Below are 17,545 nucleotides of genomic sequence, written 5' to 3' on the forward strand. Positions count from 1 at the left end.
TGAGGGGTTAATCCTGATGTTGCCGCCACGTTGCATTTGAATAATAGCTAGACATCAATCAGAAATACTGTCACACATTCGAGATCTAGATTACTGTTACTACTCATTGATTTTACTTGTTGAATAAATTTTCCTTCGCCTAACACTATGTTTTTTTCTAAATTTTGTGCTCACAGTTGTTTGGTGTAATCCATGAATAAGAGCATTGAAATGTTAGCAGGAGCCCTGAAGACTCCAATGGAACTTATCTTTCATATTTCCTTAAATCTGACAGTCGGTTTCCCAATCAACAGAAATATATTTTAATAGTTGGATTCATAAGTCGATGTAAGCTGGATCACCATTGAAAACCTATGAGCACTGGATGGCCGTTTCGTTCTAGTATGGACTCCTTAGCAGTGCGAACCCATAACCCCGCATGAGGGACCCAAACCCTGGACCTTAGGTTTCGCGCGCGAACACTTAGACTCTAGACCACTGAGCCGGTACCTAATGACGTTAATGTCTATTTTCACTCGATCAATGAATGGTGGCGCAACCATTCACCCATTGTCTGAGGTAGATACCTGTCTCTAGCCGACATGGATTAGACTCCAGTGGTCACGGCTTCTCGCATACGAGATCGTGGATGAGCACTGCTGAGGAGTCCTATACTAGAACGAAACGGTCGTCCAGTGCTTCCAGGTTTTCAATGGTGGTCTAGCTTACATCGATTCATGGATTCAACTATTAAAATACGTTTCTGTTGTTTGGGAAACCGACTGTCAGATTTAAGGAAATATGAAAGATAAGTTCCATTGGAGTCTTCAGGGCTCCTGCTAAAATCTCCACAAACTTCATTCTGATTACAAGCATATTTGTTATACAAAAACATTTGGTAGACCAAATGAATTACTGTGATCCTGTCAAAAATACCTTTTCCTGTACCTCTAGTTACTAATAAAATTACGGTTAATAACGCACAGTATGGGGATAGGAAAAATAGGCTGTGTGAGACAGGAACCCTCATATCTCTTTCATTTAGATACCAAACCTCGATGTACTGAAAATTTCTTTTATATCCTCTGAATATTTTGTAGACGTGTTTGAAGCTATTTCATCTGAATAAACTTTCTTAATCTTTGTTATCTTTATGAACAAGAATGAACAAATGTATGTGATCCTCCACATCTAAAATTTGCATAATGTTTAGTGAAGCGCTGAAAACAATGTGAAATTTGTCCTATGAGCTACTTCTCCTTATTGATTACTTCACAGATAAAACATTTCCGAATCACAACTGGATATTCAAGTGACAGCAACATCATACGATTGAATCAAGAAAGTGTGTATTTAAGCTGTATGTAATAAAATTCTTAATACACCAAGTTAGATATTCCGACCGCTTGAGTTGTTATGCGATAGGGCTTATCATTTTTCTCGTAACTTTATGCACAAGTAGTTTCTCCGAAGAGATATTTTTGTTCCAAATGAATGGTCTACTTCCTATTTACTAGTAGTTAAATTCAATCGCTGAATTTACAGTTTGACATTACGAATTAACTTGAGTCAGATGACCACTAAAAACCAGATGACACTGAACAGTTGCTTTTTTGTCTAGTACTTCTCATTTTTCAGCAGATGACTAAATAATGTCCGTCTGATACTCAGAATTGCAAATTTAGTAATTTCCATAACCCTCTATAATACCAAATTCCAATATGAAAAGATAAGCCACTTTTTATGAACAATTAATTGTTATTACATTTTTTGATTGTAAACAAGTTTCATTGTATGGAAATTCCCCGTATACATGGGATCATCGATTAAAATTTTTGTGTAACTTTTTTATTTAGATAAATCTGAGTCAAACTAGTTGTATTTTGTACTTATAACAGAAAAATCTTCATCTGAAGAGTTTAGGTGAGAAAATGAAGAAGAATAATTTCCAGATTGATGGCAATGGAAGCTGAAATCACGATCTTGAGGTTCCCTTTCATAATCAAAATACGATTTGCTGGAATCAGAAAAAGCTGTCTCAAGAAATTTTGCATCATACAGTGGGGTATCAGTATTTTGTTCAAAGTGTTCATGGAACTCTGTCGACACCTCGAAACCAGTTGGTTGAAGGTAACTCAATCCATTTTGGGTTATACTTAAACAAATAATGTGAAAAATGCCAGTTAATATAGGTATAAAAGTAAAAGTTCGTAAAGTATTAAAGTTTTTATTAAATTATAAATTTCAGGATCTGGCCAATTACTGAAATAATGTTGGCCTGTAAAAATTCATAAATAACAAAATCATTTCGTGATGAATATCAAACTATTTGTTTAATCAACTGACAAGGCAAACATACCGAGAATTCCGTTTTTAATAAGTATTGAAATAAATTCAAGCCGGTAGTAAATTCAGTAATAGAAAATATGAGGAGAATATGATGTGCTTAAAGTCAACAATAATCGCATGAAACTAAAATAATTACCTAAATTCATGCAAAAAATATGTTAGTGATGCGAATATGAGAGTTTTAAATATAGTGGCAAATATTTTGTGGTACAGACTTTCAGAACAGGTAAAACTGATAAAAGTAAGACATAATGATTAACCATGACAATATAGAAATTCAGAAGTAAAATTTATGGAAAATATCGCAAATTGTATAAGAAGTGAGTCTATTTACAAATTATATAATACATATTTGGTCATTTCTTGCCGGATTTACGATAAGGTTATCTACATTTATATACGGGTAGATATCAGATTCAAGAGTTTCGTGATAAAAAAGTCAACTATAATCTCCATATTTTAATGATAAAAGTTTTAACTTCAAAAATAAATGTCTTTGAATACGTAAATATCCCGAGTTATTATGAATTTATGGACTGTTAGAGCTGTATTTTCAATATACTAAGTAGACAAAAAATAATGCATGTTCAAATGTAAACATACCGTTTATTATATGTTATATCCGTACGAAATGAATGTTCAGCTGTTTCTGATATGAATTAGTCTCTCGTGTGCATAGAGATTTCGCTAAGATAAAAATAATGTTTTACTAACTATGTTGTTTTATGACAGAGTGCCAGCTTAATTAGTCACAATATTCGGGAAGAATTCAGTTGATGGTCGTGATTGAGTGACCCTCAAACAAGATCATAGCTGTATATATCATAATCCACGAACAACAGATATAGTTTAGCAAATCGTTTAAATGACTGACTGACTCAACATGGTAGTACATTGAATTTTTTTAAAATGAGCTTTATTACTAATAAATGCATCTTTATTCCATGGTCACTCACTGTTTTAAAAATACTTGCCATCTGATCTGAATATCATAAAAAACTTTTATATTTCCTGAATTTATTATTTGAACATATAAACATTGGCACAAGTTGGAACCAAATACATACATACCACATAATAGAAATGAGGTTATAAAGAGATAAAGAAAGGAAGATGAGTATAATAAAAAGGACAAAAATGAATAGGAATTAGTGCGTGAGAGTGAAGTGATATTCAGCCAGTCAGTAACAACGTAGAACTTCGTGCGTACGTACATCAGTTCGAGTTGCCATACCACATTAGCACAGAAATACAATTGTCAATTCAAATCCCGTAGTGGTAAAGGTAGTAAGAGTATAAGCAGTAATCGGAAAGATTAGGGTTTGAAGATTTTGTTCAAAGAGTATAGTCCAGTGAAATAAATTTGGGAAGAGGAAAAAAGGGACATGAAGAATTCAGAAAATTAGAATTTGGGAGAACACAAAGAATGGATGCACCTGCGCCATTGCAAACGATTTTGAGCCATGTCATTCAAGGTCTCTAACTATCGATTGCTATCATTTCGCGGATCCCAACCAGGTAGTCTACACCTACCAACATGGCTCAGTCCACTTGTCAGCAACTTCATGGATTTGTGCCATGTTTTGGTTTGGCCGCCTCTAGTTTTCTTCCATTCCACTTCTACACCATGAAACATGGCACGTCGGGGTAGTCGATGGTTAGGCATACGTAACACGTGTCCCAGCTATCCCAACTGATGAAGTTTCACTGCCTCATCAATTGCTTTGCCATCATTACCTAGTACCTGTTTCCTAACAACTGAATTACTTACTCGGTGGTCCCAGGATATACGATCAATGCTTCGAAGACATCTATGATCGAATACTAGTAACTTACGAATATCCTCTACTCTTATCGGCCATATTTCGCAGCCATAAAGTAGAAAGGAACGAACTGCTGTGCAGTAAACCCATCCTTTGGTTGGTAGACGGATATCTCACCTACGCCATAAATGACGCAAGCTAGTTGAGCCCTCTATATCTGTGCTGAGATTTCGTCACACACCAGACTACAAGGGCTGATGAGACTTCCAAGACAAGTGAATCGGTCGACACGCTCAACTACTTCACTCCCTATCATTGGTTCGGGTGTCGATGCCACCCAATCCTGAAGCAACATTTTGCATTTTGAGGGGGAGAATTGCATTCCGAACATGCTTGCATTGTTGCTTAGAGTGGTCAGAAGACTCTGCATTTTGTCAGCGTCTTCACCAAATAGAACTATGTCATCGGCATATTCCAAGTCAACAAGTGAATCTCCTGGTAGAAGTTCAACCCCTGGAAATTTAGATGAGGAAAGTGTTATCTCTAAAAGCACGTCAACGACAAAGCTATATAAAATTGGATAGAGTGAACAGCGCTGACGAACACCATTTGAGGTAATCAATTCTGATGACAGTTCACCATAAGCTCTCACTCGACCAGTTATGTTCGAGTAGAGAGCCTTTATAAGGTTAATGTACTTCTTTGGTACTCCTTTCAGTGACAAACACTGCCGTAAAACCTTACGATCAACAGAGTCATATGCCGCCTTAACGTCAAGAAATACTACTATTGAGAGACGTCCAAATGAGTGTCTATGTTCTAGGACCTGACGTAGTGTGAATATCTGGTCTATAAAACCACGTCCAGGTCGAAAACCGGCCTGGTTTTCTCTAGTCTTCTCGTCACGAGCTCTAGTTAGGCGTCGAAGCATTATTGAAGCAAATATTTTAGACACTACATTAGTCAAACTGATTCCTCTATGATTGTCACAAGGAGACTTTTGTCCTTTCTTATAGACTGGCACAATCAGTGATTGAGACCAGTCGGATGGGATTACGTCCAGTTCCCAAATTCTACCTAAGACCTCAGTTAATCTCACTGCTAATACTGAACCACCATCCTTAAAAATCTCAGGGGTAAACCTGTCAGGGCCTGATGCTCTCCCTCGTATCAGATTTCCCATAGCTTTTTCAACTTCGTAAAGAGTCGGAAGACCTACATTAACTTGCCATTCAGGTTGACTGAAGATCGTGGGAAACCAAAGTGTGGCTGAAGGCCAGTTGAACTGATCCCTAAAGTGTTCTGCCCATCGATCCAATCTCCTGGATTGAGAATGTATAATATGTCCATCTTTCTTTGAGATTGTTTCGCTAACAGTCGGGTTCCTAATACCGGTTTCCTTAACAAGTCTGAACAATTGTCTGCTACTACCTATTGCCGCTGCCTTTTCCATCTCTCTTGCTTTCGCTACCCACCACTGTTCACGATCATTGCGTAGACTTCTTGTCAGCTTGCGTTTAAGCTGAATCCGCTCTTCGTTATGTTCAGAGCCAGATGGAATGAGTTTTCGAGCATCTATCAGTGCGATAGATGCTGCTGAGATCCAGTGTTGCTCCCTAATCTTGTAGTTTACCGTACTAGCAGATATCATTGCTGTTTCCGCAGCTTTTCGGATATCATTCCATGCTGCCTCAGGGTGGGCATCACATACATGGCTGTCTAACTGTTTTCCTAGTTGTTCCTGAAATATACTCTTAGCTTGACTATCATTAAGTAGGACCCTAAGAGGTTTCCTTGCAGCGTCTTTCCTACGGCCAGTAAGACGCAAGCAAATACGCGCTCGCACTAGAGCATGATTTGAATCTAAGCATGTGCTCCAGAATGAACGACAGTCTTCTATCGAGCCCCTCCATCAGTGGCTGATAGCGATGTGATCTATTTGGGTCTGTTGAGGATGATGTCCTCAATAGCTGACTCCAAATAATAATATCCCGTAACTGAGTATTTTAGGTAGGCTTAATCTCCTAGTTGAATTGCGAATTTACTCGAGATTATTAAAAAGCCTGAACACCAGTTATAGAGATAGTTTATTGATAATGAATAATAATAATCCACAAGCGTACGGTGAGCAAGCACACGATGAAACAGAGAGAGTGTGTGAGTCTGTTAAAAATCCATATATATTTGAGAGTTAATCGGGTGTGGATAGATTATCGATTATCTGAACATTGAGACCAATAGGAAGATAGCTTAAGCGTTAATGTACAGACATACTTTTGATCATACACACCGAAATTAACATAGTGGATTGAGTCTGAGTTACAATGACTAGATAAATGATACAATAGTCAAATGGGCTTGCCACAGGTCCAACGTTGGGACGAATTAGGGGGTCGCCATGTCAAAAGATGTCTGGCATGGTAGAACCTACAGGAACATATGTTCCAGCTAATATAGCTCGGTCGGGTCATCACGATAGGCAAGCCCGACCACCGCGTCAAGGTAGCAGCTACGGTCGGGGAAGTGATATTAATAAAATAGTAATAATAATAATAATAATAATAATAATAATGGAGGAAGCAATTCAGTTAAGAAAAATACGATTAGATAAGATTCTTTCTGCTAAAGAGGTTACTCTTACTTCTATGAAGAAAGTAAACGAAAGTTATGTATATATATATATATATATATATATATATATATATATATATATCACTGATTCCCTTAAAATTTTGGTGACAGGGACTGGAATTGTTTTTTTTTAGCTATCAAATAAGTCATAATCTGATATTCCCTAAACACATAATTAAAAGATTCCAATGTACATAAACAACATCTGATATAATTCTTAGAGCATTTTCCAGTATGAGTCCCATAATGTAATAAATAAAAGGAGGGTGAATTTAAGTCACTAACCCAATTCAGATTCAAGTACTAATTTTTAAATACACAACTATGAGGTATAAAATTATCTGTCTATCGGCTTACAGATCATAATATGAAATTTCTTTCTTCTGAAGACCATATTCAAATTTTATAGGAACAGATTGCGCCAAATTAATTAGTTAACAATGATCATCGATCGTATTTTATTCGCTTCAAATTACATTGTAAAGTCACACTCAAATTATTCGTTAGAAAAATAATTCAAAAACTTAGTCACTTCTTCGATTTACAAACTGTGATGTATAGCTAATGAAAAATTGCAATAGAAAAATCGAAAATGCCCTCTCATGTTATTTTAGGATAGTTTCTTAAAAGAAATGCGTGACAACTATTTAGAAGAAATTAAACCTCTATCTAGAAAATTATTAAACAGTAAATTCTCTGGTAAACAGTTATTTCAATTATTAATTAATTAATAAGTTGATTACATATGCCAGAATTGGACATAAATATCCAAGAGTAAACTTGCTCTGACTGCCTACGCACATTAACCATTTCAGGCAAACTTGTATTTTAGTGGTCCGGGATCTGATCCCAATTGGATTGTATGAATGACTGTTGTCAAAATATACATATCGCCAATCCTCGTACGAAATTATCGACTTAACTCGCGTTGGTGAATAGCAGAATTAAATGAGTCAAATACGAGAATGGATGTTTAAATACGGAACAGACAATCAGAGAATCGCAGCGAATAAAGCGAGGAAGAGAAAGCGGAGCGAGACGAAAGGACGTTCAGTGGAGAAAGCGTGTAAGCCAACTCGATTTAATCAAGAGTTAATCAGTATTTATAGCCAGATAAAAGTAGGTTACAGACATGTGATGAATAGGATAAGTGCATACACATACGCTTACATAAAATCAGTCAGGGTTGATAAGTGAACAATTGACAAAGTCAAAGCGTGACTCAAGAAGAATGGTTAACTTGACTTATCCACAAGCTAGAATAAATTATATGAGCTTAACATGGTAACCGACACTACAGTATATTTAGATCGGTCCTAGAGAACTAAGCCAAGCTTCTTAGACGGTTGGATACCACTTACGTCGATTGGTCAAGTCAGAAAGATCTAATTTTGTATGACCTTATGTTGGGCATTTGACATTATAAGACTAACATATATTTTGCCCTTAAATCCGTTTGATGATTAATATCCAATCTGTAAATAGTACCAATGTTCCAGGGAAAAAAACTGAGTCCTAATTCTGTTTAGATAATTTTTTAGAAGTGTTTTCTCATCGACAATTTCAGTGTAACTAGAAATTCTAAATAAGAAATAGGTGTGTTTCACCACGAAAAATAAAATGCTTCTTTTACAGTCAAAATAATCAGATTTCTTGTAAAATGATAAATATCATGAAATCATTATTATTCTTTCAATTATGAATAAATGTTTGATTATATTGACAATCACAAATGAAAATGTAAACACTAAAAATTAAACAACAACAACCTTGAAAATGACAGTTTGTTCACTGTATGTAAAACAATCTGATACTTCAATTTAAGTACCTTATTTATTTATTCATCAACTATTATAAATAATTTAAATCCTTTAGCCCTGTTTAGACTGAAAACTTTTTGATCTTATTGTTTATATATATATATATATATATATATATATATATATATATATATATAGTGTATAAGTGGTCTAGTAGTTAAAACGCTTAATTTTCAATCACTGAACTGAAGATTTGAATATCTATTTCCCGACTACTTTAGGTAATCAATTAGTGTCCTTAGCTATCATATGGTGTGATTCAAAGCCAAGTACACTAACTTGTACTTGGTTAATGAGTTATATAATTACTAAAAATAAATGAGACTTATCATCTACAATGGAGTTTATGGTTGCAAAGTATTACTTGAAAACCAAATAAGTTGTGAAACTGTTCAACAGTGATTTAAAAGAACAATTTGATGCCGAAGAATGACATTTACGTCGGGATGCTGAAGATTATTTGCTATGTTGTTTTCAAATTCCTTAACAATTTATGGTCAGACTGTATCACTCACATACTTAAGTCAACTTAGAGTACTTTCAGATCATTCCATGAGTGAGTACAAAACTTTCATTGTTTTGTCATTTGTGAATAGTTAAGTCTATATACACTGAGAAACATTTTTCAGCTTTAAATCAACGATAAGATTATTCTCAGTTATATTATGCTTGTCATAATATATCAGCAGAAAAAAGGTAGTAGTTCAAACGAATTTGTGTTTTAAATGATAATTTTAGTTCTACTCTCCATTTAACTGATGACGTTTTCGGATCTGTAAAGTGATTTATTTATTTATCACAATTTAACTTGTACAGAAAAGTCAACAGTAGTAGCCTAACACTTCCAATATTTAACTAAAATAAGCAGATGATAAATGTAACAGAAGTGAATTTTGTAAATGCAATAGAACACCATCTAGCTTCAGTAAAAACTCTAAATAATTTTTTCCAGTTTAATATCAATAATACACTAATGCAGCGGTTGTATCGGTTAATCTAAGATGAAATTATGTACATCATTACTATGACGTATTAAATCTACTTAAGAATTTCAGTTTAAACTACCAAAAACTGAGCACATCATTAATGTTAAAAAAGAATGGATTCACCCTGCAGGCAATATTATTTATAGGCACTTTAATATAAATCTTTCTTCTCTCTAAGACTGTTGCCTGAGTTGGAGATTCACTTAGCCTTCGGAACCAAAAGTCACTGATGGTGTTTTGTATTCATTTGAAAATCATCTATACTAGGCACATTTAACTCCAACCTTTAAAATACACAATTTTACAAATCGCATCACTCTTAAATCAGAAGGACTAAGACTAATGGGTTGTTATTCTATTGGCATATGGAGTTAACTAACTGACGATTGAAGACTGATAGTTACTGTCTAAAGGATAATCAAAATATCACAAGCCTACTGGAGTCCATAAATATTAAACAGTATTCTGTAATTGATCTCCTCATCAGTTAAGTGAGCCCTGATACTATGGAATCAGATTTAATATAGATGAAAGCGATAACTTCTTTGGGGAGACAAAAACTGGGATAATACGCCTACCATAAAGCCCAATTTTCCTCTTAGTAACATTATCATGGGGTAATAAGAACAAATTATATCCCTTAAGTTGGAGTATAAAGAAAAAAACTGTACTTACCATCTACTTTTAAAGTTATTAAGAGTTTTATCACGTTGTCTTCTATTCTTAAACCAATTTGATACTTGTGTTATAGTAAGACCACTGTTCTTAGCCATGAAATGTTTTTCCACAATAGACGGATATGGATTGTGCGCAAACTGTTCAGCTAAATAATTTCTTGATTTATCTTTAAAATAATACGTCACCTCATCTCCATCCCATATTGTGTTCGGTGGTGGGAATTTCTTACGTATACGATATTTGGCTACAGCGTTCAACTGATGACCACGTGATATCTCTATTTGTGCATATTGAGCTTGATACCATAAATTTTGCATTTCATTATGATTATAAACACTAAATGGAAAATTATTTAAAATTTTGAATAATTCGGTAAATTCTTTATTGACAAATAAAACTAGTGCTCTGCATTTCACTATGACTTCATTGTTATGATACATTGTAGTCGTTGATATTTTCGACAGAAATGTCTTCAACCGATCAGTTTCCTGGTTATTATAGAGTACTTGACAAATACACTCAGTCTGATTTAAATTAAAGTTCATTGGCATATCTGTTGTATCTTCATTTACATTGATATAGAGTGATGTCGTATTTAATGTCATTTGAGACTGAGAAGTAACTTTCAGCTCAAGATTATTTTGTAAGGTTGGTTTACATTCAAGGTTGTCATTAATACTTATTTGTGAACTGTTAAAAATCCCATTCTCTAGATTCATTTCATTTGGCTTTATAATCAATCAGATAACCTGAAACTTATGTAATAACCACAAATTAACTTTCCTAATGAGGATTCGATTACGTTTTGTGCTAACATTTGAAGGTGCTTTAATACCCGTACTTTGGATTGGTCAACTAGGTAAAAATCTCTCTTCCCATTGGTTGAGGCTCACAAACTGCAATACGGTTATTATCATTTAGGTCAGTGAAATAATTCAGAGGTGCAAAACATCAATATCAAATTACCACAAAAATTTTCATCAATGTATCTAAAAAATTTCGATCATGAGTCAGAACTTGATTTTATGAAATTGATCAATGATTTTTGGTTACTTTCTGTTTTGTAATTATAAAGCACACAATCTAATGGCAAATATATATATATATATATATATATATATATATATATATATATATATATGATTTGTTCATAGATCTAAAGGTCATTCTGCTTTTCATTTTGAAGTTGATGATACTAATGTTATGGGAACTAAAGTGCATGTAGATAATTTTTTATCACACAAATTTATTATCACATAATCATACATTATTTGAAGCCTTAACACATGCATGAAATAGAATTACTCTATTAAAGGTGTTTAGTTATATAAAAATACAATAGTATAGATGAGGAAATAATGTAACTAAATGTAATAATATGCGATAAATTTGTAAGATCATATGAAATACATTTCATACAATTATAATATTTCTCTTGATGGACTTATTTAATTTACACTCAAGTAAATGAAATAGTATGAATCGAAATACTTACTAGTATAGATCAAGATTTCTCACTTATCCATCAAATTAGGGGGTAACCGACACACATTACAAGGCATTCTATCATCATTTGATCTAGAAAAGTGGTAAGGTTTTAAATCAGAGAAAACAAACAAAAATTTTTATTTCCAAATCTCGATTCTTTATGTATGACTTTAACCAAAATATCATGATCGGAACAAAAAAGATCTTAGAATTTGTTAATCACTGGTTTTGAATGTAACAAAAAATTAAAACACTCATCTCTGACAGTAGGTAAAAAATAATTACAGAGTCTACCGGTATAATAAATAATTTTAAATTAAACTACCATAATGATGCTTATTGTCATGGAATAAAGAGAAATTATTCTAGAAGATAAACAATTTTCTCATGAATCTCTGTGTATTAAAACGTTAAATATAATTATTTACAGTATTATAATTCAGTATATGAACTTTCGCAATATCAAAATACATATTTCTGACAAATGAACCAGTAGCTTAATTTAGGATCTATTTTCAGTAAGACATATATCTTAGTCTAACTAAGTACATTAATTAGATGTTGATAAATTGTTTAAAGTTTAATTTTTATTAAAAATTCACTCATTACGACAAACCATTTACAATTGGGAATTAAATTCATTTTTATATCTCACAGATTGAAATCATGAGTCAATTGAAACTAGACCACCATGGAAAACCTGGAAGCACTAGACGGCCGTTTTATCTTAGTATGGGACTCCTCAGCAGTGTGCACCCATTTTTATATATTCTGCATTAATTACAAATTAGTAGAATCTTATTTAGTTTAAGTCTTATCAAGCTTGACCATTGTAAGTTTCTGAAATTTTTCTATAAACTTATTTTCGTTTACAATAAAATCTGATACTAGAATCGGTAAAACAGTTTTCTTCTTTTTCTTTTCAAATTTCAATTTAACATTTTTACGAATGAAAATTAGTGATTGCAAAATATGTGACAAATAAATACTGCATAGTTATTCATATGTAATGCAAATTAAACGATCACTTTTTATTCATATCTGATTACAACAATATATCGATTATTTGTAAATGAAGATTTACACCTAAAAGTATGTTAAAAAAAATACATTGTAGACCTATATATATATAATATATATATTGCGAGCAAATACATCTACTGACAGATTTATATTATCTATAATATGTCTGTGTTTAAATAATGAAAATTCCAGTGATTCGATTATACTAATTATTAGTTAATTTACATTTGTTCAGACAAAATAATCATACTTTTAATTGTTTCATGATCCCCATCATATTAAAAGTCTAATTTTTGAACGAAGAATATTCTTTTCGATAAATTTTTTTCAGGTTCTACAATTCATATATCCAAATTAATAATCCAAAAATGGTCATGTTTAGGGCAAAGTACATCGTTTAAAGTTAAAGCATTTAAATTTAGGATTGTCAAATAAAATAGAATAAAATTGTTCATGTTGATATGACTCATATAGAATGTTTATATGTTAAGTGAAAATTTAAGATTCATGATCCGAATAAATATGGGTCAGATAGGATTAGAGAAATAATGCAGAACCTAAAGAAAATCTATTGGATAGAATATTCTTCGTTCAAATATTAATCATACTTTTTGTTTTTAAAAAAATTAAATAAAACCATAATATGGTATGAATGTAACTAATATGAATAGTGATTTATAGGTGACTAGAGAATATTCACACGATAATAAACGTCTGAAAATAATTCATAAATTATCAGACAAACATTTTTTGACACATGATGTTCCATGGTGGTCTAGCTTCAATTGACTCACGATCTCAACCAATGAAACATGATGTTTTTGTTGTAATTATGTCAAGTTGGTTGACCTTATGAAATAAGTCAGATTAAAGAATAAAAGCACAAAACGAGTCGTTAAACTGATGTTTGAACGTTATAATTATGTTAAAGGTTATAATATGTATAAAGGCAGCTAAAAAGAATGAAAACCTGATAGTACTTTATGAATTCTGTAGTTTCACCTTGCTTATATTTTCATGATTGAACTGATCAACAGGAATAAAACTATATGCAGAAGTAAGAATATACATTTCATTAGATACTAATTTATTCAATCTTTAAATCATAAACAAATTCACGTCATAAACCACTATACTAACAAAGTTTAAATAGCAGTGAAAAACACTAACATGATGGAATGCAGAAAAACTAAACTGATAGTTCTTAGATGAAAACGAAAGGCGAGTTCGAGATCTTATTCGTAATTATATTATCATCATTTCAAAAACAAATTAATGTATCTATACAGTTACGAGTACTAGGTAATATATATTGTCAATATGTTTAATAAAATAATTAAGTACAATTTGCTGTTTCTTTTATCGACTTCTTGTCTGATCTTGATATTACTTATCCACAGATTTTCTATAAAAAACACGTTAAGAAAAAATATCTCTATATAAATGTGTACAAGTTAGTATGGTATGTTATGAATTATATAAATAATGCAAGTGGTAAGAGTCCTAGACAGCACGAAATTATTTTGGCAAAAAAGGTGAAACCACCTATTTTACTGTTAACCAGTGGGAAAGCAGACTATTTTATTAAAGCTACATCCCCTAATAAAGTAGTTTTCCACAATCAATCGGCTTTTATGCTTGCTGGGGACATGAATGATTTACCGTTAATGATGAACACTAATTACAGTAAATTACTGGTCAGTTTCACAGTAATAAGGAAAACTTATCAAAGGTAACTATTTTGTTAATGGTATGTTCTGTTTGACTTCATTTTCAATTAAAATTAGGTACATAAAATAGTAGTGTACCTTATCAAGAGTGGTCGCTATATTCGACACAATGTAAGATTTCTACAATTAGTATAGTTGTTAATGCAATAAAGTAAGTCTACTCGATCCCTCGGAATCTTTACAAAAAATGCAACAGGATTTTAAATTTTTGTTGATTTCTAGAGATTCTTAACGAAAAGAGGAAGTCGAGCTTTTAGATATAAGCGAAATTCTTAAATCCTAACGGAGTATAAAGGAGTGGTAACTGCCAGAAATTATTTATGGACTATTATTACATATATTCTTATTGGATAACTATTAGGTAACTATATTATATGTATACTAATATTCCTTTTACTATAAGCTTCCATTTGACCTATTGACTACCATTGTAGTGAACGAGAACACGAATGAGGACAATCGAATGTATTTGAACACAAAATTACAGAACATCTTAGTAAAATCTGAGAACCATATAGTAAATACTTAATTTGCAAAATATCAATCAATCGTCTCACACTTCATTGTTCTTTCGTTTCCACACTAATCATTCTTTGTTCTCGTTCTGTTTTCTTTGATCTTCTTAACCTTCTGCCGCCAGACATATTACTTTCTATTGATAATACATACTACTTATATCTATCGATATCAGTAACACACACCACACCAATACACGATTTACTAATCTTACGTTATTCCCAATTTACTAATTACAATATCTCACACTCACAGCCACTTTTGGCCTGATCTTGTATAATTATTATTTTCTATTTTACGGTATGATGCAGTCTGGTTTGTTTGTATGTAAACATAAACCAAGTGTGTCTGAAATACATGATTCATATAGCAAAGGGTGATATTGGTGTTCTGGACTGGACCGACTGGGTTAGGCGAGAAGCTACTATGTCAGAGTTGATTCTAAGCTGCGCGTACTAGTTTATGCGTCATTGGCCTGGTCATATAAGCCGGTGTTTCTAATTGGCCATTTAGTCACGTGATATATTGATAGGCCATAACAGAAGTATATAAGACACTGGAATATACATTACATTTGCATTAAACCAGATAAACAAATGTCACTATATCAGTGGTTCATCTCGAATGCCAACCTTAGTTCGAGGAGAATAAAACAGAATGGTCAGCAAAATTTAGAACTATCAAATAATCACTAACCGCTGGAATGAGGCCAAAGCGGTACCATTATGTAAGTCCATACATGAAAATTTATCGACTGATCACTGCTAGTGATATACTACTAAGCCATTTGTAAATGAACAAATACATAATTTGTAGGTTACATCGAATAAACATCTCTCTCTTTTAGTACCCTGGAAATTAGGAGAGGAATCAAGAACGTTTGAGTTTTCTCGTCCATCAATGTCATAAGAAACAAGTAACTAGCACATTCAAAGGCTAGTTAAAGGGGTTACAGAGTGGTTTAACTTACAGGTTCTGTTTACCGCAAATTAGTCTCATTTGAAGTACCATTAAAATCCATGTATCACTGGACGACCTATTCGCCCTTGTGCGAGACTTTCCAGCAGTGAGTATTACGTAATCCCATCAAGGATCGAACCCAAAAAATTTAGTTCTCACGATGAACCCTTAACTAATAACAAACACTAGGTCGGTTCCAGTGGCACTATACCAACTGCTATTAATCTGCAACGTCGTGCGACAACTGAGTCGCATTGGTGACCAGTGTTTGGATCCTGAAATCGATGAACACCTTCGTCGAGAATTCTCAGTCTTATATCCGTTGAATGTTCAGTGAATTTCAAATAAGCCGGTGTCCTGATAGGCAATGCTGTTATGATAGACGGTGTCCAATATCTGACACTGATACATGGTGTGCTACGCATTAAACCCTCTCCCCAGCTGACTATTTGAGTGAGGAAATTTACCCATTTCCTAGCCAATGAAACGCACTTGTCCTTTGGGTCACTTCTGATTGCCACCGACTGACCTTCACACTGAGTTACTTCTGACTGGCTCTCCATATCAAACACATTATTTCAATTCTCATTTATTTCGTACTCTATTCTAGGAATGAGATGATTTATAGACTGGTAAAACTTTTTTTTAACCAACTAACCTCCCTACTGATATTTATCAATTTAGGTGACTACATAGAACTTAATTTTGTTTCCGTGATTAAGCATCGTTCGACTACCTCATATTAATTCAGACAAACAAACACACATATTCCTCTGCCATAACGGATAAACTGAAACTCTTAGATAATTTATTAATATATTATACTGGTTAGACTTCAAATTGGTTTTCATAGGAATCATTATTGAGTTGAGATATGTCAATATAATCAATAACTAGGGACTTAAGTTGATATGGTTGCAAACAAGTCACAGTGATGAGTACCAAATCACTCCGTATTTTTCTCTAAGTCTTTAATACCTTACAATCTTGAATCCTATTGATATAAATGCCAATACAGTTAATATTATTTTTCCAATTTGACCTTTTTCTCCCGATCGGTAGATCTGAAAAGAGACAACTTGAATTCGTAGATTTGTACCTAGTTATAAATTGTTTATATCCCCTTGAAGTCTACTGAGGGAGCTTAATTCACGCTGAAATTTTGAAATACGGCTTCTTCACCAGCAGATAGCCTGGATGTCACTGAGAATGGTGAAATACGGACACAAATATCTTCATCCAAAGGATGTCAAACTGGAGAACCCTACTAATGAGTACTTAAGAAACAACACTGCATAACATAACAAACTAGGTGTTCTCTCTGGGATTTAAGTCTGGTATATAATTATTAACATCCCCACGAAAATAGCCAATCAGCACAAACACCGTTGCATGAATACTAATCAAAACAACCTCTTGTTACCGAGCTTTTTTGCTAGGTGTATTACGTAATGTGTATTACCATAATAACGTTCCAAGTTTTAATACTAGTGTTAGCCATTAATAATGGGTAGATCACTTTACCCAACCTACCACCGAAAACACGAAAGACGGTCATGTATATAATATATTATTATAACAATATTTATTTCAATCAAAAACAATTTACATAAAACCTAATG

The 17,545-nt window shown here is 33.1% G+C and overlaps 1 protein-coding gene across 1 annotated transcript; it reads right to left on the bottom strand.

Annotated features, from left to right (window-relative positions):
• Positions 1-1,754: 1,754 nt before the first annotated feature.
• SIX1A (Homeobox protein six1a) lies at positions 1,755-11,294 on the bottom strand. The gene is made up of 2 exons (XM_051208926.1): positions 10,204-11,294; positions 1,755-2,134 (listed from the first exon to the last, which is right to left on the bottom strand). The coding sequence occupies exons 1-2, from the start codon at positions 10,923-10,925 to the stop codon at positions 1,852-1,854; spliced, it is 1,005 nt and encodes a 334-aa protein (XP_051074331.1). The 5' UTR covers positions 10,926-11,294; the 3' UTR covers positions 1,755-1,851.
• Positions 11,295-17,545: the final 6,251 nt, after the last annotated feature.

The sequence above is a fragment of the Schistosoma haematobium genome, chromosome 1, assembly GCF_000699445.3.
Source record: "Schistosoma haematobium chromosome 1, whole genome shotgun sequence".
NCBI lineage: Eukaryota > Metazoa > Platyhelminthes > Trematoda > Strigeidida > Schistosomatidae > Schistosoma > Schistosoma haematobium.

What these genes read in the sequence shown, in the direction of transcription:
- SIX1A (XM_051208926.1), bottom strand. Translation starts at nt 10,925, where the DNA reads ATGAATCTAGAGAATGGGATTTTTAACAGTTCACAAATAAGTATTAAT. An exon ending in AATAACTTTAAAAGTAGATG is followed by an intron (nt 2,135 to 10,203) that starts GTAAGTACAGTT and finishes TATTTGTTTAAG; the next exon opens with TATAACCCAAAATGGATTGA.